Source organism: Ipomoea nil, unplaced genomic scaffold (genome assembly GCF_001879475.1).
Source record: "Ipomoea nil cultivar Tokyo-kokei standard unplaced genomic scaffold, Asagao_1.1 scaffold1421, whole genome shotgun sequence".
Classification (NCBI taxonomy): domain Eukaryota; kingdom Viridiplantae; phylum Streptophyta; class Magnoliopsida; order Solanales; family Convolvulaceae; genus Ipomoea; species Ipomoea nil.
In genome coordinates, this window is record NW_017617849.1 from 6,383,245 (window position 1) to 6,405,259 (window position 22,015).

General features: G+C 43.7%; 2 protein-coding genes across 3 annotated transcripts; both read right to left on the bottom strand.

The window, feature by feature from the left end:
- Positions 1-2,133: 2,133 nt before the first annotated feature.
- On the bottom strand, positions 2,134-5,114 carry LOC109187815. The gene is made up of 5 exons (XM_019338157.1): positions 4,852-5,114; positions 3,842-4,071; positions 3,517-3,597; positions 3,057-3,407; positions 2,134-2,434 (listed from the first exon to the last, which is right to left on the bottom strand). The coding sequence occupies exons 1-5, from the start codon at positions 4,994-4,996 to the stop codon at positions 2,333-2,335; spliced, it is 909 nt and encodes a 302-aa protein (XP_019193702.1). The 5' UTR covers positions 4,997-5,114; the 3' UTR covers positions 2,134-2,332.
- A 689-nt stretch (positions 5,115-5,803) lies between these two features.
- On the bottom strand, positions 5,804-12,701 carry LOC109187812 (aspartic proteinase-like protein 2). Of its 2 annotated transcripts, XM_019338153.1 has the most exons (10): positions 12,165-12,701; positions 11,179-11,308; positions 10,816-11,063; positions 9,820-10,044; positions 8,365-8,527; positions 8,163-8,236; positions 7,795-7,885; positions 6,803-6,878; positions 6,309-6,380; positions 5,804-6,044 (listed from the first exon to the last, which is right to left on the bottom strand). In XM_019338153.1, exons 1-10 carry the CDS (start codon positions 12,377-12,379, stop codon positions 5,908-5,910), a joined length of 1,431 nt encoding a protein of 476 aa, XP_019193698.1. In that variant the 5' UTR covers positions 12,380-12,701; the 3' UTR covers positions 5,804-5,907. The 2 variants fall into 2 exon arrangements, with proteins under 2 accessions (XP_019193698.1, XP_019193699.1); XM_019338154.1 differs by lacking the exons at positions 5,804-6,044; positions 6,309-6,380 and adding an exon at positions 6,474-6,706 and having other exon boundaries at positions 6,740-6,878.
- Between the last annotated feature and the right edge of the window lie 9,314 nt (positions 12,702-22,015).

Here is a 22,015-nt window from a genome sequence, read left to right on the forward strand (position 1 = left end):
GTGTGAAATATTAGATTTTACACTTCTTCCTTTATAATTAACATATTCCAAACAAATTTTTTAGTGATGGATCAAAGATAAAAATTGAAAAAGTTGAGCTACCATTCATGTAATTAACTCTTAAATTTATTTAATATTCTATATTCATTTTTAATGCAACATTATTCGATAGTGTTCTTTTACATTTAACTTTATGGTGGAATAACCTTCACTATTTCAAAAGGTAATTTTAGGATGAAAAACTATTTTTTTTTATCAATACAATATTAATAACCTTTTTTTGATTGATTAAACTTTTTTTTTAATCACTATATATCATGAGTAGACCTTAATTATAGGAGATACATTTAACCTTGTACCATACTCAGACTAATCCATATTTCTTGTTTGTACCAGGCGAGTCCAATTAAGGAACAAAGTGTTTGTTATATTGATTTTTCCATACGAGATGATGTTTTGAACATATGACTTCTCTTAAGGAATTAAAGTGCACAATCATTCACGCCAATCAAACTAGTTTCTGATTGATTAAGCTTTAAGCCACTACTAATTATGCCTTCATTATCACGTATCAAATTAGTAACAAAAAGCTCTGGAAGTGTTGGTCGAGTGGGTGGAACATGATTCTCGTACTTTTAAAAGTTACAAGTTTGATTCTTGACAATACCTTTCTTGTCGAACTCAACGTACAAGGTCTTCATAGTGTGACTTACCTCTCTTATGTGACTTACAAACTATTTACACAAAAGTGAACTTCACCCAGTATACACCATCGGTGACAGGTTTCCTCGTCATCAAAAAAAAAAAAAAAAAAAAAAAAAAAGCGTTTGCTTTTTACCCAACATTAATTTGCTTCTTTCTTATAAATGACATTAAAATATAACTTTGTAATTATCCTAATATTTCCGTGTATATCCATCTCCTCAATTTTGTTCTCAGTGACAATTAAAGTACATAATAATAGTGGTAAAAGCGCATCATCTTTACAGGTCCACCGTGCTTTTTGCAAAGGAAAACAATGTTTGTTGTCTCTATATTTGTATAAAATAGGGATTTTAATCCCTAAATTGTTAATGTGAGCATTAATAATCCTTCAATTTATCATAAGGTAAATGGTTTTAGTCCCTAAAGACCGTCAAAATCCATCACTTTTACATTATATGCATGGAACCTGTTAATTAATATATATACAAAATAGTAATTTACACTTCTGAGCTATCAAATTCTCCATTAACAGGTAAGTAAACCAAAATCACCACCTCATAAAAAAAAAAAAATCAAACTTCCATTTTATAAAAGTTTAAAAAATTAATAATGATACCGTCAATAATTGAGAGACTGAAATAGTTATTTTTTCGACAGTAAAAGTATTCTTTTTCACCCTCCCATTTCCTCCATCTTTCTTTACGGAGCCAGGTACATGTATCAATGTTAAAGTAGTGGGGTTCCTGACTGGGCAGCCCCAAAAAGCCATGGTTTTCATACCACGTTTTTCTCACTTTTCATTTCAACATTTTCTGGCCTCTTTTCATTTTATTATGGGGTATTTGGTAAATGAATGGTAGCTGATAACGATTGGATTAGTAAGTTTAATGACTTTTTCAAAAAGTTACTTTAAGCAGCTTTTTGAATTTTAACATTTTAGAACAATAAGTAACATGACCTATATTTTTATAACTTTTTTTTTAATGGTTGACTCTATTACATTTAACATGACCTATATTTTTATAACTTTTTTTTAATGGTTGACTCTATTACATTGTAATATCTGTTCATCACTGCCTCCACTGAGGCTCGATCTCATGACCTAGAGTCAACACTGCCTCCACTGAGGCTCGATCTCATGACCTCCTATATGGAAGAGCCACTACATATCATCTGAGCACAAGGTGCTTGACATATTTTTATAACAAGTTTCTAACTTGTCAAAATATATATCTTGAACTCTATAAAATCGTCTTTGGATCCACCAGAAAGTAAATCAAGTCAATTTAACTTCAAGACTTAACATACAATTTAAACCCAAACCTCCAACGCTCGTGGTCAATTCCCCACCTTACCACAAGTGATTCAAGGTTTCCCCTCTTTTCATTATTTTTACAGCTATTTACATTCAAATCACAGGTACAAACATACAAAAACTTATACATAAAACCCTATAAAATTGTGTATCAGCAGTGCCAATAACAATGGTGATTTAGCACTGCATTACATTACAATGAAGTATAAGTTGGTGTTATAGCTTTTGAGTGTATGTAGTTGATACAACTTCATCAATAATACTTACAGATATAGAACAGAAGCACTTAACATGGGGGAAACACAATGTTACTTACAAGGTTGTCCTCAAAAACTGTATGACTAAATACACAACTGCCAGAAACAGTGCAATCTGATAGAAGTCTCTCTGGAAGTCGTCGTCCCTCTGGAAAAACTGAACAACCAAAACGCAATGCAGTCTATCAGTTTAGACGTTTAGTTGTCAAACTGAACAACCAAAATGCAATGCAGTCTATCAGTTTAGACGTTTAGGGTCGGTTTGGAAAGCAGGAAAATGACTTCTGAAAAATGAGTCAGTTTTTAAAAAAACATTTTCATTTCCAGTGTTTGGTTGCATTTTGGAAAACTTGGTGTGTTTAGTTTATTTTCTGGAAAAATGAGTAGAATTGTATGTTTAAACATTTTGGCGGAAAATGACTTCCCCAAATTTTGGCGGAAAATGACTTCCCCCAAATTTTGGCGGAAGTCATTTTCCGCCAAAATGGCTTCATTTTCCACGGTCAACGACAAATGTTTTCCGTTGACTGGATTTTCTGTTGCATTCAAACACTGAAAACTCGGAAAAAATTTTCCAGAGATCATTTTCCGGGTTTCCAAACGGACTTAGTTGAAAAACCAAACAACCAAAACGCAATGCAGTCTATTAGTTTAGACATTTAGTTGAAAAACTGAACAACTAGAATGCAATGCAGTCTATCAGTTTAGACGTTTAGTTGAGATGGAACATATCCTTTAAGGAAACTTTAGAGATAGCATACATTGGAATAACTAAGTACCTTTGTTGGATCACTATAGGAGTCTGGATAAACCTCCATGTTTTTGTTTTCTGTGGTGAATCTTCTCGTCACCTCCTTCACAAAGTCTGCAGTGTCCTTCCCGGCCTCGATGCTGGCATACAGTCGCCTCGATGTCCAGAAATACGTTCGAGCAACGACAGATGATGACGATAAGTCCCACACTTCTTCATGCTCAACCACTTGCCCGCTGATCTGGTTCAGAGTGAACTTGGAGTCGACTTTGATTATAACATCACCCGCTATGCCAGCAAGAACAGATTTCGGTTTCCCTCTGATTGTCCACTTGATGTTCAAGACACTGGTTGATAACATCACCATTTCTTGCACACTCTGCAATGGCAGAGAAAGACAGGAAGGCTATATAAGTTCTGCAAAATTAAATGATTTCGACCCTGCAGGGTTTGCGAACTAGCTAGATTTCCAGAGCTGCAGAACTTACAGATGTGGGGTTTTCCAATGCATCTGTTATCCACAGGGGCCTGTTGTACTTTTCTCGACCAGTGAAACTCCGGACCGGATCCTGCACTTTGTGAAGATGCTAAGGATGAATATATGATTAATGGTTGTTGAGCATATAACCATTAATGTGCAATCCAACTATCAGCTTAGGCTTTTAGTTGAGATGAGCACACGCTTCAATTTGATATCAGACCCAGACCAAAGGTCATGGGTTTGAATCTGACCCACCGCACACGTGAGGGGGCGTGTTGAGCATATAACCATTAATCTAACTCTAAAATTGATATCTATGTATGTAGACATACCTTGTATTTGACAGACACTGCATATGTTCCAATGGGGCGGTTGCTCTCGCGAAGTTCTATGATGTCCTTGACAAGCAGCCTTGCAGTGGCTTCAACTGAGGGGCTGCTAATGCACTCAAACTCATCGCAGAGTTGGCCGAAATCCATGCCATCTACCAGCTTGTCAGCATCTGATCTTTCACTGGCAATAACATCAGAAGACAGCTTGCCTCTTTCTGAGTCATTTGCAACTGCAATATAATCCATTTGCCATCATAATGGCAGTGACAAATCTTCAGTTTCAGAGATTATTTGCATACCGGTTTCTTTTCAATCACAACTATTAATATATGCATTCTAGTAGACTCTTTTAAACTTTAACATGCCCTTTGTATACAAACAACAGATTGTTACAACAACAACAACAAAAAAAAAAAAAAAAAAAAAAAAAAAAAAAAAAAAAAAGGTTTCTTGAACAGGACAACATATGTCATGAAATAGTGATTCAAAGAACCATAAGGTTACAAAGGTCCTGTTTGGTATCATAGTTAGCTTATCAGTCAATTTTGACTTATTTGACTACTATTAGTTGTAACCAATATGAGTGTTTGATTAATTAGCTTTTCTAACAGCTTATTGCTCCAAAAAACTAAAATTTAAAAAGCTACTCAAAACAGCTTTTCTGATAATTTTTTGAGAAAGTCATTTTGCATGTAATCATCTATCAGCTAACAGTTAATTTATCAAACATCTTTCTACAATCAGCTAATGTTATAACTAGTCAAACTCACTAACTCAATCAGCTAACAGTTATTTATCAAACACCCCAAATTCTATTATACATTTGACTTAGTAATCCACTCCGAGCGAGAGTGGCCTATTGATTTTCTTGATTTAGGAGGAAGTCAGCTATGAACAACATAGATTGATTTGCCAGCTAAAGTTGCAAGACGAGATTTAACTAATATACGCATTTGGTTAATAACTGCGGGTTTCCCTCATAATAATAATAATAAAAGTAGAAACCTGACCTCGGATTGAAAACCTGGTGGGGTGATGAATGGTGGGAGAGGGTGATGAGAGTGGCTTCGAGTGGCGATTAGCAGAGCCATGGAAGAAGGAACAGTGGGTGTGAAGGCTTTGAGCAGAAGAAGCAGCAACAGAAAACTGGGTCATCTCTTTCCCCCCATTCTGCCTAGCACTTGGGTTGAGCTGGACCCCCTCTAAATTTGCTTCCCTTGTAGAGGATAAGGTGTAATGTTGTCATGTGGTGCTAAACTGCTCGATGCTACTCTATCTTACCACAAAATCTTGCTCACATGAATAATAATTTGAATAATTCTTTACTAAATTTTTGTGTATCCGGATTCTATTTGGGTTGCGTCCACAAATTTTAAAAACTTAACCTCACAGTTTGCACACATATCTTACCTAAAGCAGCATATTGATCTTCTTGTATCATGACTGGAAATTATGGAATTTTCAATCATCTGAAAATAATTTTAAATCAAGTCGAAAGTAAAAAGTGATCAGAAATAACAACAAAAATTTTTTCGAATATTAAAAGTGGTCGAAACAAGACTTTCGACTTGATTTAAAATTACTTTCAGGTGGTCAAAAATTTCATAATTTTTAGCAGTGTATATTGAGCCAGTTAATTTTAGACAATCACCAGTTTAAGTTAGAGTTACAAGGTGAAATTTCTTACACTCTCAAATAATTGTAAATTTCTCTCATCACTCCAAAAAATGTTCATTTTTAATATACTATATATACTCATTTTTAAGTCATACATCTAAAAAATAAACTTTCACTACACCAAAATAATTCTTCAAAAATTAAACATTTATTCCGTATTATATTAAAAATGAAAATTTAGTATACTAAAAATGAGCATACAAAGAAAGTTTAAAATTGTTGATATTGAGGATTTAGGAAGAACACATCAGAATCATTCTTATATTTCCATAGGCAATCAAATGTAATCAAGTTATACTTGTCATATTACTGTACCGCACAACAAATCTGTACTGAGGTCTGTTACATTCTATATCATCAAATTCCACAGAAGTGAGGTCCGTCACATTTTACATCATCAAAAGAATAAGGAATAACAACATAAATAGATTTCCTGTCTTCTGGGCGTTAGCAGACGAAATATCATGAGCACCCACGGTATACACGTTTCCAGAGCTCTCGTCTTTCACTTTGATGCTCGAAGAGCCTGAAATTGAAAGAAAAATATACTATAAACTTCTTTCGCGTTTTTCAAGAAAAGAATACCAGAACAGGGGTGGGAAAAAGCTCGTCACCAACCCTGGCAAGTGGCAACCCATAGTTTAAAAAAAAAAAAAAAATCAAAATTGAGAGTTTTGAGCCTTTTGGCAAAGAATGGTGACCGGAGAAAGTATTCGAGCTTCATGATATGTAGAGGAGAAAAACGTATAGCCAAGGGGACATAATTAGTTCTGCAGTGAAATATACTCACAGTTATGATCAGTCCAGCCAATAGTCTGGTTTTCAAGATCATACACAACCAGCTTGCCAGATAGTACAAGGTCTGCAATAGAAGAAAAATACGAAAAAGTTTGTGGTCAATAACTTCCCAATTACTACGATGATTTGGGGGGGGGGGGGGGGGGGGGGGGGTTTATTTTTGGGTGTAACACCCAGCACGGTAAAACTAATCCAGATTCAGCCTGGGTTGCACACACCGAGTTTGAATCTTACTTGGGGCACCCATTATCTTAATTCACCATTAACCAAGTTATATCATTCTTATCTTGCAATCACATACACATATCATGTTGCATATAGTTAACAACGGTTTATGGACATGGGATACAAATCAGAATTTTCAAAAATGAAGAGCGTCAGCAATTTCAGCACTCCTACTACAAGTAACAGGAGAGTACTCAGGTATAATGTTGTTTCACTTCAAGACGTAAAAAAAAAAAAAAAAAAAAAAAAAAATAGAAATACCTCCCAACAGCGTTATTTCCTTTCCATCTTTTGTTTGCATTCCACTGTTCTGCCAACCAATGCACCATTCGCCATCCTGCATGCATTAATGCAATACGTAACATTGACACGGTCACACGACATTCTTATACAAGGAAAGCAGTATGTAAACTAATGATGTTATCCAACTACAACATAAGAAGCAAAGTTAAAGTAAAACAAAAACCATAGTCTTCATAGCGCAGATAAGTATCTAAGGCATTCCGCCCGAGATAACAGGCTGATGAGAAAATTAAAATGCAAGTAGTATTCTCTCGTCATTGGAGACAGTTTCCTACAGTTCTTAGAGATGATAGGAATACTTGACTATATATATATATATATATATATATATATATATATATATATATATATATATATATATATTGATAGATAATACATTATATTTATTAAATATAAATATTAAATAATGTGCAAAGGGTATTTTTGGTATTTGTGATATAAAAGCTATTCCCAAGGGCATGAGAATAGCTAATACCAAGCCCCCCCCCCCCCCCAGGAATGTTATTCCCCTTGCAGAGGTAATAGCTCATTCCTAGGAATGTTATTACCATGACAAAATGACCCAACCAAACAATGGAATAGGTCTATTCCAAGGAATGTTATTCCATTCCTGACCTATTCCATGAACCAAACATGCCAATTTACCAAACATTTTTTTTTACAACCAGCTAACCCAATCAGCTATCAGCCATTTGCCAAACACCCCCATATAATATGCACGGAATTATGGAAAGGTAAAGGGCATGTTTCAGCTTGATGAATAATACGAAGATCAGATGGAAAAAAAAGTACAAAAAGACACTTATCATCAACAGTTAGTGGTGCAACCATCAATATCTGGGCGCGGGGGGTTGGGGGGAGGGGAGGGGGGTGGACACATACTGGATGAAGTACATTTTTGAAGCGATATCAAGGAAAAATTGCAGAAATTCATCACTTAGATTACTTACCTGAACTTCGAAAAGATACTCATGGGGATGAACTGTCAACTTAAGTGAATTCTGAAAAACAAAAGTGATGACTGGGAATCCATTATCAACACTGCGCCAGTACAGGAAATGGGGATGTTAAAAAGGTAATAAGATCAGTAGAGCTCTAACAAGTAGATCAATAACTTGCAGGAATATAGATTAAGAAATAAAAATCTTGGCCATTAAGTAATGATGATGATATACAACTAAAGTCACAGCATCCATAACTTCTAACGTGTATAAGCAATATAACAAAGGAACAGCAGCATGGGGTTAAACAATGCAAAGAAGAAGATAACACATAAGCACCTAAATTTGATAAAGAAAAACATGAAGCTAAATCTCACTTTTGATTGTAGTAAAAGCATTTGAACTCCTCATCGACTAAATGAATCTTCAGACTACTTTGCTTTGACATCATCTTTAGCAAAATAACACAAAGGCACCAAAAGTTAATAAAGGAAAACGCAGTTATCTGTAACTAAGTTTGGAAGAAAAGACTCTATGATTCAATAGACTATACGTAAATTTTTAAAGCATCCAATATACCTTGTTCATGAGAGGGCCATAAATTGAATCTGGAAGATATGCTAAGGTTGTACCGCTGTCAACTATGGTCCCTTTGGAAGACCCTGTGTCAAAGGTATATGTTGGAATGTCTAGAGGATCACCGTCCACCTCAATTGACTTCATAATAACATTATAATGTGGCCTAAGATTGTAACAAACTATAATTAAGACATCATAAGCAACAATAAAGAAATGGGAAATTTGAAGAACAAGAAACAGAAACTGCAACAAAAAAGTTGGATAGTAAATCACAATACAAAAACAAGAAGGCAGAAGATTGAAAGACAATAAGATACCTAATTCACATAGGGAGGACCCATGTGAGAGTTCAAAAAGCATGAATACTCAAAGTCACGTACAATTTGCAATAATTCACAAACACAAAATGTTGGGGCGTGAAATGACTGAAGAACATTTTCATTTTTTTCTGAATTTGAAATGGAAAATATGAATATATGATTAGTATTGTGTGCATATGGATTATGGAGGACAACAGCAAATACAAACACACATTCTCAAAGTAGGCCCAAGCTAAAAACTAAGGAGTCACTCGTGTTTTTGCCCATTTTGACCATTTAAAAAAAGTATTAAGTAGGTTATAGGAAACATTTGAGTGCACGGCTGACAAAAAGAAATTCTATTTATATGATGATGTTATCTTGTAAATCCAAGAAACATTGCAATATGTGGATTTTTAAATATATTGATGGAAATAAAAATGAGGGCTCTCAATTAATTTAACATGAAAAATATGCAGTATCCACGGATGCCCTAAACATGTTCAATTCAAATGAACTCTTAAAACTTTATTCTCTCGTCCTCCTGGCCCTACATGGCAGGCTGGATTTTTTTAGTTTCCTTATTTTTCTGTGTCTTAGTTTCAAATAAAAACTTTTGCTATTAAAATTTCACACTGGAGACATTCGGACTTCATATCACTTGCATGAAAACAGTTTTATGGATGACAGGATTTTTTCCAAATTTAGAAATTCTCTATAAAGATAGAATGAAAAGATGCATGCAGTAGTGATATCTGTTGGCATAATTTTGTTTTCCAATTCAAGAACCTGTAATTGGCTCCCTCATGCTAATTAGAAAAATCAAAAGAGTAGAGCAAAGATTTTGCAACACAATTAATTATGTTCCAAATGAATTATGAGTATATAATAGCTATGTGAACTAGTCAAAAAATCTAGGAAAGCAAAGAAAATTTTCAGCACAACTAATTATGATGTTGTAGCTAAGTGAAGGAAAACAGGTGACATCAAGTACTTAGTATTATGGTAGCTAAGTGAAGGAAAACAGGTGACATCAAGTACAATAGATGTTATTATAGTTCAATGGAGTAGACCATATAAAACTATAAAAGTACATGCTGAAAAAATCTATAACATAATATGCAAAGGAAAATAAATAATGCATAGCATCACTCACTCATCTGGGACCAATGGTGTTGTAGCTACTTTGGGCTGAACTACTTGTCCAATAGCAAATATTCCACCACTATTTTCATTATCCAAGCAATGTGAAAATATCTTTTTCACCTTTCCGGATGCTGCTAGCTGTGAAATAAGGGATGAATTTGCTTGTCCAAAACCGATTATCCCATCAACTGCTTCCGCAGATGTACCTAGCTCTCCAGATTGTTGACCTGAACACCTATCTTCGATCAAAAACATTAAGAATGGATCTTAAATATTTTGGGGGTTACACTTTGAGTACACATGTATAGTACATAAGAAACAGTTTTCCCAAACAAATGACCTAAGATAAATGCAAACTGAATTAACTCTGACAGTAAATGCAGAACTATTTCATTCTTCCTTAGGAATGTATATCTTCTTCAGTGCAACGTTTTGCCTTGGAAAAACTCGTAATTTCATACAAGGAAAATGCCACTTAGTCCAAATGATGTGACTGGTGACAAGTATCACTGCCCTTCACATTCATTGTTTACTAGTAAATTGACCGAACCCATCACATGTCAATCAAATAAAATTGTGAAATGGTACAAGATTCAGTACAAAACTCGTGGCTGAAGTAGCATTATCCATTTATCCTTTGGGATAATTTGCTTCAGAGGGTCTAATAATTCTTTCCTACATGAAAAGAATGGAAAGACTGCCAACCAATAACTTCTTCTCAGTAAATGGATTTTACCCTTTGAAGATTAATATTGTCAGCTAGAGGAAATGAGGAATTAACTTGATAATGCCAATATCTATCAGTCACTTGTCTCACTCATCTCTTCTTCAACCAAAAACTAGTTTTTTTTCATAGTCTAACCCATCCAAATAAATTTTTCTTTCAATTAGTTGTTGGCCTGATAGGCTGTTACTGCATTTCATCAGGTGTTACATGCAAATCCAGACATCTATTTATTTAGAAATGATAGAATACAGGTTAACATCACTACCACGTCAAACTTACCCAAATGCTATACTCCCATTCATTGATTTTGTTTGAAGGTTTCCTGTCACCTGATCAAAATGAATATAATCTTGGACAAAATACCCTGCAGTTCTGCTGCCATCCCCATAAGTAACCTGATATTCACAAGGCATTCCAACCTTGCAATCAGAATATGGAGCATTGAACATAGTGGTGCAAAAATCTTGGTCACAAGTAACCTCCTTTGCGGTCGAAGAGGATTTCATGTCGTATAGCGACAAATTAATCTGTTATACAAGAAAGTGCATTGCAAGACGGTTACAAAGGACAATAAAAGCCTGGAGGAGCAAATCAGTCATTAGAAAACAAAAAGAAATAAATATTATGGAATAAAGTATGCACCCCAAGGTTGCTCTTTTTAGGACACTTGTAACAGCCTGCACAATTCACCCATAGAATGTCACTCCCAGTATCAACTTGAACATAATAATTCTTTGAAGGAGTTCCAATTGCAAGCTTAGTGTAGTACAGCCTGCAATTGTTTGAGCCATATAATCAAAATAAGCATTTGCAAGCACACAACAGGAAACAGGATAACATCTTTTTTATGCAAGCATTAATGCAAAGTTCAAGCAACATAAGACGAAGAGCTTAAAGTAGTACACAGGTCAATACTCAAAAAGGTGAGATGGAAATTCGGTTGATGTGCTGTTTAATCCAAGTGTGAAACCAAGGCACTACCCCAGGCCCTTGAGAAAAAATTAAATGGGTAAAAAGGAGAACCCGGCGTTGCTTAGCAACAAAAAGAAAGACTAGAGTTGTTACCAATATCTACAGCAGATATACGCATGCATTCATTAATATCCTAAAAGAGCTATATACAGGATGCAAATACATCAAATTGATCTACCAATACTCAAACTACTGTGATCATCTTTCCTAATATCCCTGATGCCAAAAACAAAAGCTTTATATGGTAGAGGTGATCATGCAGCTAGGACAATATATTATACTGTAGTATTTCCAAAGCTTTAACTTCATTCTTCCCTATTATCCCTTATGCCAAAAACAAAAGAAAAACACATAAAGTTTGCAACTTTTGCAATTCCTACAAATCATATGGTAGAGGTGATCATGCAGCTAGAGGAAAAAAAATCCCAGAGAAATATACAGTCCAAAAATTGAAAATTTTACACAAAATCAACTAATTGTGTTACCAACCACTATACACACATATAAAGTTATCAGAGAAAAAGTGAATCTGAGTGGATCTAGAGACCTAAGTCAACGCAGCTCAATCTGTTAATAGCATCGAGCAGATTCATAGAATCGCGTTACCCAAATACCGTTTAAAACTACGATTATAAATAACAGAGCGGAGCACTAACGCAGCATCAGTGGGCTGACCATTGCCGCCCAATTGGAAGTCGACGGCGGCCAGCATTCGGCGGTGGCGGAAGGAATCATGAGCCCTCAGTTCCCTCAACACGGAGCTCCCACGCCCGCCGTACTTATGCTTCACCTTAAACACCAAGTTATTGTTCCCCTCAACAAAAGCCGCCCATAGCACCAATACCGCCAAGAACAACCTCAGATCCACCATTACAATTCCCCTGCACTTCCTCAATAAACACGACCGACTACGAAACACCAACTAGACTCTATACAATTCCCTCTTCGTATATACCTCGTGTATATAGATAAAACCAAAGAATTTTTTTAAAAAATGGAAAAAATGAACTAAAAACCAAAAAAAGAAAGCTGTGGGATTGTGGGAACAAGGAATTGATTTACTACTACTATTTCACGGCCTCTCGGTCAACAGAGGCAAAAAGACAAACAGAAGGACGACGAGGAAACGCGGGGTGTACGCGGGGCAATGTCAACTCCTTACTCGAAGAAACAGAGAACCATTTAGAGAGAGAGAGATGAAGCGAAAGAGACGTGGAAAGTGGGTTGTTTGTAGTCAAAGCGATGGAATTCAACCAGGAGACGTTGCGTGACTTGATTTTGAGTGCTGGGGTAAATTTCTTGCGAATTTTCCGAACCGCGCCGTCTCCTCTCTCTACTGTACCACTCGCTCGCCAGACCACAGGACCTACACCACAACGTGCTGTCTCTCTCCGCCTATACATACATGTTCCTGGGCATATATACGCGTATACTAGCGTCGATGATTCTGCAATATATCTGGAGAAAAGGAAAGAAAAGGTGAGCATGTCCGTCACGCTTGTCAGTTGTCATGCCCGCTTTTTTCTGCTTTTCACATTTTTTTTGATGAGAGATAAGGGATACAATAGTGTTTGTGTAAATTTTGTCTTGTGACTTTAATAAATAAAGTTAAGTTAATTTAGGTTGTTTATATAGTAAGTATTTTTTGTCAGATTACATATTATTGATTACTTTTCTTTTTTTTTTGTCAAACTACATATTTTTCAACCAAAATAACATGAAACCTCTTGTTAAAGTAAAAAAGAGATCTAGATCATCTAATGTAATTCCAATCAAGTTGGTATGACAGTTGGGTGCAATCGTTATATTGTGGAATTGAGGACTCTGGTTGAATATACATAATTTGACTCCATAATGTACATAATTCATGTTCATAATGCATATAATTTATGTTTGATACTGCTAATTCTACGTAAGCAATATAAATAACACAAGACCAAGTAAAGCAAGTAAGTCTTTATTGATCAAGGTAGAGTTCCTAAGTACAATCTACTTGGTTGCTCTGAGTACCGACTGACTGCGGTCGGGAGTCTCTAATAACAACCTATCGATCGTCCAAAAGTCCCCTACACTGTAGCTACTGTGGGCATTTATAGCCGCTGTGCCGGAGGCAAGATCCCAGCTGCTCGGCATGTCTTCCACGTAGCCACCACGTGCCTTCCTCCTGGGTGCCCTGCCTGTCGATGTAAAGAGCCGCCACGTGTCTTTAGTCAGCTCTCTCGCCGAAGGACTACCGCTCGGGGTTGACACCCTCGCCCGGGCAACTCCCGGTCGGCTCCCGACCGGGTTCTTCTCAAAGAGCCCGACCTGTTACCTGCAAAGACAAGGAGAAAGAGACAAAGACTCCTCGGTCGTGGTGAAGCTATGTCGGTCGGGATATTCCCTACCAAGAGCCCCCCAGCCCGGGCCTTTTTGATCAGTCGGGAAAAAACGGGACGGGATGAAGAAGCCCAACCGTCAGGCATTAGGCCGACCGGCCAGCTGTCATTCCCCCCTACGCCACGTGCCGGCCTCTGCCGGCCTCGGCGATCCCATCCGTCGCCTCGGATTCAGCGCGGGTCGTGTCAGGCAAGTTGGCCCATTTCCCGCCTAAATGCCCTCCTATAAATAGGCCCTTGAGGCCCTCATTTGAACTTTCCTCACTCTTTCGCATCAGTCGGTACCCTCAGAGAGTCCCGAGCGGAGCATCTTAGCAAGGCAGTCGAACAAGCAAACTTCAACTTTCAAGCTCCAACCTTCAATCTTCCTCCAACCGGTAAGCTCTCAACCCTCCTCTTTACTTTTAGGCTCTCATTTATAGGTAGAACTGCTAGGTCAACTAACTGTCCCGGACGTCTCAAGTCCCTACTAACCCCGACCGACCTTTAGGTAGATCGATATGACGGACTCAGACAGTCAAAACGCCTCGATTGCTGATTACGACGAGGAGGTCGAGCACATCAGCGACGAGGAGGTGGACATAATGTCCTACACCCCGGACGCCAGCCCCCGAGCGACGCCAGCCCCCGAGCAAGCCGCCGAGCGAGACAACGCATCAAGCTCCTCTGGATCGTCAAGCTCAAGTTCGAGCGGATCGGGGAGCTCCAGCGAAGAAGAGGAGGAGAGGACCACGTCAAGCGGGCGAGGTTCTCCAACCGAGGGCGTTAGGGAAACGCCCACCCGGGTGGTTGGGGACCACCCGGAAGCTGCTCCTCGAGGGGGTGATCGAGAAAATACCCCCGAGCAAACCGAAGAAGACCCGGCCGGGCCGGCCACACCAGCTGTCGAGCTCGAGTTCTTGAACAGCGAAAGCGTCGAGCAAGAAATGAGCCTGCTGTCCAAAGGCGAGGCGGCTCGGATTGCCGAGATACTCCGGGGTCGGGCAGAATTCGACACGAGCCGGCAGCTGGGAAACGTGATTGACAGGCATCGGGGCAAGTGGATCGGGATGCACTACGACTCCCTGATGGCCCCGATCGCCGTTCCCTTCACCCCCCTCCTGAACGCCTTCTTGGCCTATTACCGGGTCGTCCCGGCCCAGATCTGTCCGAATGCACATCGGATCCTGGCCTGCTTCCCACAGATATGCGCTCGGCACGGGGCCGAGTGCACGATGGAGTTGTTTAACTTCATCTACCAGATCAAGGTTCTCCCGGGCTGCTACGGGGGTGGGTTCCTGATGCTGCAATCCCGAGCGGATATGTGCTCGATCAGAGGCTTGCCCGGGAACAACAAGGGGTGGAAAAACAGGATTTTCTCCCTCAAGTACGAGCCCTGGATCTTCCCGGTCGATCGCGTCTGGAGCACACATTTCCGGAAACAAGTGGTGCCAGACGAGACTCAGGCGCTCAAGGAAACGGTTGCTCGGATCTCGAGCGAGATTCATGAGTACGCCATCTTCCGGACGGCTGACAGTCTCGCAGCTGCCATGCTCCCGCCCCCCACGTACGAGCTGCCGGAGAAGTATCTGCCCGTTCCGATGGGCGTGACGGTCGCCAAGCCGTCAAAACGAAAGAAGAAAGGTTTGGCCCGAGCTACTTCTCTCGACCTGGCTTATTATCTCGATCTAACTAACTTTCTTGTTTTGCAGCTATGGCCGAGTTTGGTGATGAAGACACCGCCCTTCCCCCACCCGCCAAGATCTCGCTCGGCGGGAAGAAAAAGGCCAAGACCAAGGCGGCCGTGGAGAAGGAGATCCCATCTGCCCGACCTCTGAGCGCCTCGACCGTGACGACGGGCGAGGGCTTCATCGTGGAGCAGCCGGACGTCTTGGTTACCCGGGTGGAGGTCGCCCGGGGCAAGGAGAAGGTCGCCGACCAGGGCGCGACCGAGGTGGGCAGCCTGAAGCGCCGCCGCGAGCAACACAGCCCGACCCCTTCGGCCGGGCGGGAGAGGGAGCCTACATCCGTGCTGGCACGGATCGGCAATGCCGCGCCAGCCCGAGCGGACCTGGGGAAGATGACCCCGACCCAGGTGGCTGAGCGGATCGGCTACGATCTTGCCGAGGTAAGTCCCCACTTTTAATCTCTCTTTGCCCAAGTATCGTTGATCGGGCTAATCTTGAATATTCATTTTGCCTTGCAGATCTCCCGAGCGACCCAACTCCTTCAGGGTCAAGCTATGCTGGCCGAGGAGGCCGATCACCACAAGAAGACGGCCGCTCGCCGTCTGAAGGAGATCAAGGAACTCCAGGCCGAGCTGGAGAAAACGCAGAAGGCCCTGAAGAAGGGTGACGAGGAGCGGGCGCTGGCCGAGAAGGTCGCCAGCCGGGCGATTGGGGAGGCCAGGGAGCTGAAGGCGCAGCTCGAGAACCCGAGCGAGCTGGTGCGGGCAGCCTTCAAGAACAAGGAGCTGGGCACGGCCTTCCTAACAGCAGCCCGAGGAGACGAGGTCGGGAACGAGTTGATCGTCTCGTTCGGGAAATGGGCCTTCACGGCCGGGAAGCAGAAAATGCTCGAACGCACCCGCAAGCGGTTGGAGGAGGCCCTCGACGCCGATGATCTCCAACTGGTCTTGTCGGCCTTGCCCCCGGACGTGGCAGATCCCGGTCCCTCACCCTTTACCCCGACCCCGAAAGCCAAGGCAGCCGAGCCTGGGGCTTCGTCGGCGGCCGCCTCGAGCGGAAAAGAGGCGACCACCAGCGCTCAGGAGGCGAAGAAGTAGACTAGGCTGTCTCCCCCTTTTGTAATGACGATCGATCGGGAGCCCGGTCCCGAATTGTACCGGGCACCTTTTGCTACTTAATAAAGTTTTATTTTTGCTCTATCTCGTGCCGCTCGTCTTTTATTTCCTTGCTTTTCCTTTTAAATAACGTAGAAATGTCGATCCTTAATGCTCGACATTGCGGCCTTATGGCCCGGTCTTGCATAGCTTGACTTGTTCGAGACCCGATCCTATGGCCCAACGGCCTGATCGGAGCTTTGAGGTTTCGACGTCAACTTGGCCACACGACCGGGTTTACCCGATCTCGAGGCCTTTGCCGAGAATGGTGAAAATCCATAAGCCCCTACGGTCGGAATATAACCGAGCGACGGGCCCGTAAGTACTCGCCGTCAAATTGGCCAACCTGAGCGGGATTACCCGGTTCTTAGGCCTTGACGAAGTTTTGAAAAATACGCAAGCCTCTTCGGTCAGGATGTAACCGAACGACGGGCCTGCAAACACTTCCTTCATCCCAGCCCCCACACGATTGTGCGCTCGAGGCACGAGCGGGTGCAGTCGTGGGAAGAAGTTGGACGGACCGGGGAATAATGCCGAGAGCTCCTGGCATCCCCGATCAGTGGCGTGACTTGAGCGTCCGCCTATATGGAGCGCGTTTTGACCGGTCGACAGACTTCGCCCGATCGATTGAATGTTGAATTGATCTGCTCATGACGAGGGTGAAAGAAAATAACCGATCGTGCCGCCGCATACAAACGGTCGAGCAATCACCGATCGTATATACATTAAATTTTCCCGCTCACAGGCGGTTGAACTAATTTTACAACCATAACATTTACATAGAAATGACGACCGGGACTAACTCGCAGGTCCAGCCCCCACTTCGTCTAAAAGTACAAGAAATAGGCTAATGCCTAAAAAGAACGAGGTGCTCGGAATTCCAAGTCCCCTGTATTAGCCGACCCGTCGTTGTCTCTAATCGGTATGTTCCCGGCCGGATGACAGCGTTGATGATGTACGGCCCTTCCCAGTTCTGAGCTAGCTTTCCCCCTCCTAAAGGTTGACTGGCCTCGCTTCGTCGTAAGACATAATCTCCGACTTGAAAATAACGAGGGTTGACCCGAACGTCCTTCGAGCTCTTGACGCGCTTCTGGTACTCGGCCATACGCCGAGCGGCTAGCTCTCTTTTTTCTTCGACCGCATCGAGATCCACAGCCATGGCGTGTTCATTATCCTCCGCGTTGTAGGTTCTCTCTCGATCGGTCGGGATCCAAGCCTCGATCGGAAGTCGGGCTTCAGCACCGTAAACCAGGGCGAAAGGGGTCTCCAAAGTAGCCTCCCTCGGGGTCGTCCGATAAGTCCATAAGACATATGGCAACTCATCGGCCCAACTACGACCGGCCGAGTGTAACTTCTTTTTTAGACCTTCCAGTATCGTCCGGTTAGCATTTTCCACTTGTCCATTTCCCTGCGGGTAAGCGACAGACGACCGGACATGAGTCGTCCCGATCGTGGCCAAGAAATTCTGAAAATATTGGCTCACAAATTGGCGACCGTCATCGCTGATGAGATGTACGGGCACGCCAAAACGGGAAACGACATTGCGCCAAAGGAACCGAGCACACTGCTGAGATGTGATCGTGGCTAAGGGCTCGGCTTCTATCCACTTAGAGAAGTAATCAACGGCGACGATCACGAACCTTCTCCGACCGGATAGCTGAGGAAAGGGGCCCAAGATATCTACCCCCCACCTAGCGAAAGGAACTGCGGTCGTGACAGGCTGGTAGAACGTTGCCGGTCGTCCAGGCATCCGGGCGTACAGTTGGCACGTCTCACATTCCCGAGCTAACTTCTCACAGTCTAGCTGGAGGGACGGCCAATAGTACCCGATCAGCATGATACGACGGGCCAGGGATCGACCTCCCTGGTGTGAGGAGCAGATTCCCGAGTGAAGCTCCTTCATCACTAAATCCGCCTCAAACGCGGTCAGGCATCGCATGAGAGGGCCTCCATACGATCGTCGATATAGACGATCGTTCACGACCTGGAACCTCGGGGCTCTTAGCTTAGCTTTTCGAGCACGTTGCGGGTCGTCTGGGAGTCGACCGTGCTCGAGATATTCCTTCAGATCGGTGATCCAGCTATCTTCCACCGGTTGGATTGGATTGACCGGCAAGCGATGGATACTGTGTTTGGGGATCACCAAGATCCGAGCTATCTTCGACATGTGTTCCGGGGCATCTTGGGCCAATTTGGACAAGATATCCGCATCGGCGTTATCCAATCGGGGTATATGTCGGACGGTGTACCCCCGGAACTGTGCAAGCTTCTCCATGGCGAGGTCTCGGTATAGCTGTAGACGTTCTCCGTTAACCTCATAATCTCCGAGAACTTGCCCGACCACGAGCGCAGAATCTGTTTGGGCTCGGATGTATTCAGCCCCCAAGTCCCGAGCGCATTGCAAGCCATTTACGAAGGCCTCATACTCGGCTTCGTTGTTGGTCGGGTGGAACTGGTACATGAGAGCAAAATAGACTTTGAATCCTTCTGGGCTCGTGATTACTACTCCTCCTCCTGCTCCTTTTTTGCTGCTTGACCCGTCAGTAGCTAGCGACCACCACTCGGCCTCGGGATCCTCAACCTCGGGGGGTCGGGTATCCCGGGCGGTGCACTCGACCAAGAAATCCGCCAGAGCCTGACCTTTGATTGCTGGTCTCGGTCGGTATTCGATCGCGTACTGGGTCAGCATTAACGCCCACTTAACTAGGCGGCCGGATGATGAAGCGGTTCGGAGGACTGGTCCGATCGGCTGATCGGTCAACACGCGAATTGCCCGACCTTGGAAATAGGGAGCCAGCTTCTTCGCGGCTATATACAAGGCATAGACGACCTTCTCTAACCGGGAGTACCGGAGCTCGGGACCATGTAGCGCGTGGCTTACATAGTACACCGGTCGCTGAACCCCTTCCGGATCGGTTCGGCACAATACTGCGCTTACTGCGCGATCGGAGACGGCGAGGTACACGTCTAGCTCTTCTCCGAGCTCAGGCTTTGAGAGCACAATAGGTGACATGAGGTACTCCTTCAACTCGTCAAAAGCTGCTCGGCACTCTTCGTCCCAGACGAACCCATTAACTTTTCGCAATACCTTGAAGAAAGGTAGAGCGCGCTCGGCTAACTTGGAGAGGAACCGGCTAAGGGCTGCCAACCGACCGGTCAATTGCTGGACCTCCCGAACGGTAGAAGGTGGTTGCATGTCCAGAATCGCTTTAACTTTGCCCGGGTTGGGCTCAATTCCTCTCTTGGTCATCATGTAGCCGAGGAACTTGCCGGTCTGAACCGCGAATATACACTTGGTCGGGTTCAGCCGCAACTGGTACTTCCTCATGATCTGGAAGCACTCCCGGAGGTCCCGAGTGTGGTCGGATCGGTCACGACTCTTGACCAGCATATCATCAATATAAGCCTCCATCGTCCGGCCCAATAGATCGGCGAAGAGCATATTGACCATTCTCTGATAGGTCGCTCCTGCATTCCGGAGGCCGAACGGCATCACTCGGTAGCAATACAGCCCGTCCGGGGTTACGAAGGCTGTCTTGCTCTCGTCTTCATGGTGCATCATTATTTGGTGATATCCCTTGAAGGCATCCATGAAGCTCATTAACTCGGCCCCGGCCGTCTCGTCGACCATCTGATGAATGCTGGGTAAAGGATAAGGGTCGAGCGGACAGGCCTTGTTGAGGTCCGTGAAGTCTATGCACATCCTCCAAGCTGGGGGCTTCGGAACTAGAACAATGTTTGCCACCCACTCGGGGTAAATAACCGGGCGGATGTGCTCGATCGCCGCCATTTTCTTGACCTCATCTCTGACAAACTCACGGCGATCGGAAGATAAGTGTCGTGTCTTCTGCACGACCGGCTTTGCTGCGGGATCGACGGCTAGCTTATGGCAAATGACCGATCGATCGATCCCGGGCATGTCCTCGGGTCCCCACGCAAAAATATCAGCATACTCCCTGAGTATGCTCAGAACCTCTGCTCGGAGCTCGGGGGTGAGGGCCCGGCCAATTTTAATCTTCCTATCCGGGCGGTCCTCGGACAGGGGAACTTCTTCTATCTCCTCGGAAGGTTCGGGTTGCTCCTTCCGTTCTTTAGCCTCTTCCTTGGCTATAGTATTCACCCGGGAAGACGGACCGGAATCGCGTTTGTTGACCGCTCGGGTGTAGCACTTCCGGGCGGACTGGACATCGCCACGGACCATGCCGACCCCATTGGGGGTGGGGAATTTCATGCAGAGATGGGGCATGGAAATTATCCCACCGATCTTCATGATGGCGGGTCGGCCTAGGATGATGTTGTGGACGCAATGGAGGTTGACCACAACGAATTCAAGCTCTGTCTTGATCGACTTCGGGGGGGTGCCGATCTCGACCGGGAGAGTGATTTTGCCTTCGGGGTAAATGAGGGCCCCGGTAAATCCTGACAGTGGTACACCGACCGGAGTCAGCTCCTTCCTGTCGAGGCCAAGCTTCTCGAACACGTCCAAGTATAGGACGTTCACACTGCTACCCGTGTCCACCATAACCCTCTGGACGTCCGTTCCCTTGACGTCGATCGTGACCACGAGCGCTTCCATGCCGTGGTCACCGCTGCTAGGTTGGTCCTCTAGGGTGAAGGTTATGGGCTCCATTTTTTGTCTTTTCCCGGTCTCTCGGGAATCTACGATCGCCACCGGGCAATTCGTCCTTGGCTGGGAAGCGTCTTCTAGGCCACCAAATATGACATGGATGGTGGGCTTGCCGACCGGGCGACTGCTGGTCGGGGGATCAGGGTCCCGTCGGTCTTCATGACGATCGTCCCTTCGATCGTCTCTTCGGTCCTGACCCGACCGATCGGAGCGGTGATGAGATCGCCTGTGATCCCTCCGATCGGTATTCCTCTTGCTTTCCTCTCTCTTCCCCACGCACTTGTCCAATTTCCCCAAGTTGAGCAAATCCTCCAGCAACTGGCGCAAGTGGGTACACTCCTCGGTGTCATGCCCGGCGCATCGATGGTAAGCACAATGCTTACTCTTATCAGGGCCGTCTCGATCGGGATGGGGGAGTTTGATGAGGTTGCAGGACTGGGCATATTGCATGGCCTCCGCTGCAGATCGGTTTAAGGCCGTAAACTCGCCATGCCTGGCGCGGGGTCGGGGATTGTCATCTCCCGACCGATGTTCCGCCCGGCCGGCCGGTTTACGGGACGAAGACCCGACCTCTTGCGAACGCTTCACGGCATTCGCCTCACCAGCATTGGCGTAGTCTGTGACCCTTCGGAGGGCTTCCTCGTATGTGGTCGGGGGGTGAAGGATGAAATCCTGGTATAG

Coding starts and splice junctions, on each gene's coding strand:
- LOC109187815 (XM_019338157.1), bottom strand. CDS start 4,996: ATGACCCAGTTTTCTGTTGCTGCTTCTTCTGCTCAAAGCCTTCACACC. Junction 3,598..3,841: donor CAGTGTCTGTCAAATACAAG/GTATGTCTACAT, acceptor CACAAAGTGCAG/GATCCGGTCCGGAGTTTCAC. Junction 2,435..3,056: donor CCTATAGTGATCCAACAAAG/GTACTTAGTTAT, acceptor TTGGTTGTTCAG/TTTTTCCAGAGGGACGACGA.
- LOC109187812 (XM_019338153.1), bottom strand. CDS start 12,379: ATGGTGGATCTGAGGTTGTTCTTGGCGGTATTGGTGCTATGGGCGGCT. Junction 6,381..6,802: donor GGAAATAACGCTGTTGGGAG/GTATTTCTATTT, acceptor CTTCTATTGCAG/ACCTTGTACTATCTGGCAAG. Junction 6,045..6,308: donor TGGCTGGACTGATCATAACT/GTGAGTATATTT, acceptor TTTCAATTTCAG/GCTCTTCGAGCATCAAAGTG.